This window comes from Penaeus chinensis, chromosome 42 (genome assembly GCF_019202785.1).
Source record: "Penaeus chinensis breed Huanghai No. 1 chromosome 42, ASM1920278v2, whole genome shotgun sequence".
In the NCBI taxonomy this organism is placed as follows: domain Eukaryota; kingdom Metazoa; phylum Arthropoda; class Malacostraca; order Decapoda; family Penaeidae; genus Penaeus; species Penaeus chinensis.
The window spans coordinates 4227487-4228936 of NC_061860.1; the positions used below are offsets into that span (position 1 = coordinate 4227487).

General features: G+C 57.8%; 1 protein-coding gene across 1 annotated transcript in view; it reads right to left on the reverse strand.

The window, feature by feature from the left end:
• Positions 1-284: 284 nt before the first annotated feature.
• Positions 285-1450, reverse strand: part of LOC125047886 (early growth response protein 1-B-like) — a 67893-nt gene continuing 66727 nt past the window's right edge. Inside the window, exon 6 of the mRNA XM_047646432.1 lies at positions 285-1450. This exon is cut by the window's right edge and continues 64 nt beyond it. Coding sequence (XP_047502388.1) covers positions 526-1450 — 925 coding nt within the window. The 3' untranslated portion in view covers positions 285-525.

Sequence of the window (1450 nt, forward strand, 5' to 3'; positions counted from 1 at the left end):
TCTGTCATTAGCATAATTATCATTGCTATTATCATTCTCATTATAATCTCACATTACAAATAATCATGTATTTTAAAGGTGCTATTGTGTATAAAGTAAAAACATGTTGATAAATATAAAAAATAATTTATTTTGTACATCATAAAATATCATATATATATATATATTTAAGTTTAATAATATAACTTGAAAAATAGAATTTGTATTTTAAAAATACTTTACATTAATGACATTTGTACACTCGGGTAATAGGTGGGCTGAGTCACGGGGGGGGGGGGGGGGGGGGGGGGGGGAAGAAAGGGAAAAATAAAAAATGAAAATATGAAAAGGTGAATAAGAGAAAGTATGAAAGACGGAGAAATAAAAGAGAAGAAAGGGGGGGGGTAATGAACAGGTAAAATGAAAGGCGATAATTTGGAAATATAAAACAAGTTGGAAAGACGCTGTTAAGGAAAGAAAAGAAGAAAAAAAAGAAAAGGCCGGAGCGAGGGCGGCGTGGGGGGGGGGGGGGGGGGGCGTGGGCGGCTACTTCATGATGTCGTCGATAGAGAAGCCGCGCCGCTTCTTGGCGCCCTCCGCCTCCTCCTCCGTCTGCAGGAAGGGCTTCTTGGCCGCCGGGAGACTCAGGCCCTCCAGCCGCCGCTTCAGGCTCTCCTCCTCCGCCGGCGCCTCCTTCTTGAGCGGGAACCTGTAGATGGGAATCAACGTCACGTCCTTCGGCAGCGCGGGCGTGGCGGGGGGCAGCGTGGGCGAGGCGCTGGTGGGCGGCGAGAGGATGGGCGCGCCGAGCAGGGCGGGCGTGGTGGTGGTTCTGAGCACGGGCGTGACGGTGACGCTGGCGGGGCGGCTCTCCGCGGGGGCGCTCACCCTGGGCGCGGCGGGCGGGGGGGGCGAGGGCTGGGCGGGCGCGGCCACGGCGCCGTCGTGGGCGTGCTGGGCCTTGTGCACGGCGAGCGTGCGCGCCTGGCAGAAGCCCTTGGCGCACACGTCGCACTTGAAGGGCTTCTCCTTGCTGTGGATGTACTTGTGGTCGCGGAGGTGGTCCTGCCTCCTGAAGGCCTTGCCGCAGATGTCGCACGGGAAAGGCCGCTCGTCCGTGTGGGTTCGCTCGTGGATCAGCAGGTTGTAGCTCTTGGTGAACTCCCGCTGGCAATACTTGCAGATGTAGCGCTTCTTGGGGCGGCTCAGGCGGCCTCCGGGGGTCAGGAGCAGGCGGTTGAGGGCCAGGTCGCCGCTGGCGCCCAGGGCGGCCCACGGCAGCTGCCCCAGGGACCCGTAGCTCTGCAGCATCCCCAGCACACGAGGGTCGATGGCCAGGGACGTCGACTGCTGCTTGGCGACGGCGGCGACGGAGGCGATGGTGGGGAGGATGGGGAAGGGCGGGAGCAGAGGCAGGAGGGAGGGGCCCCTGGGCACCCAGGGCGTGAAGGCAGACCCTCGATCTCCACTG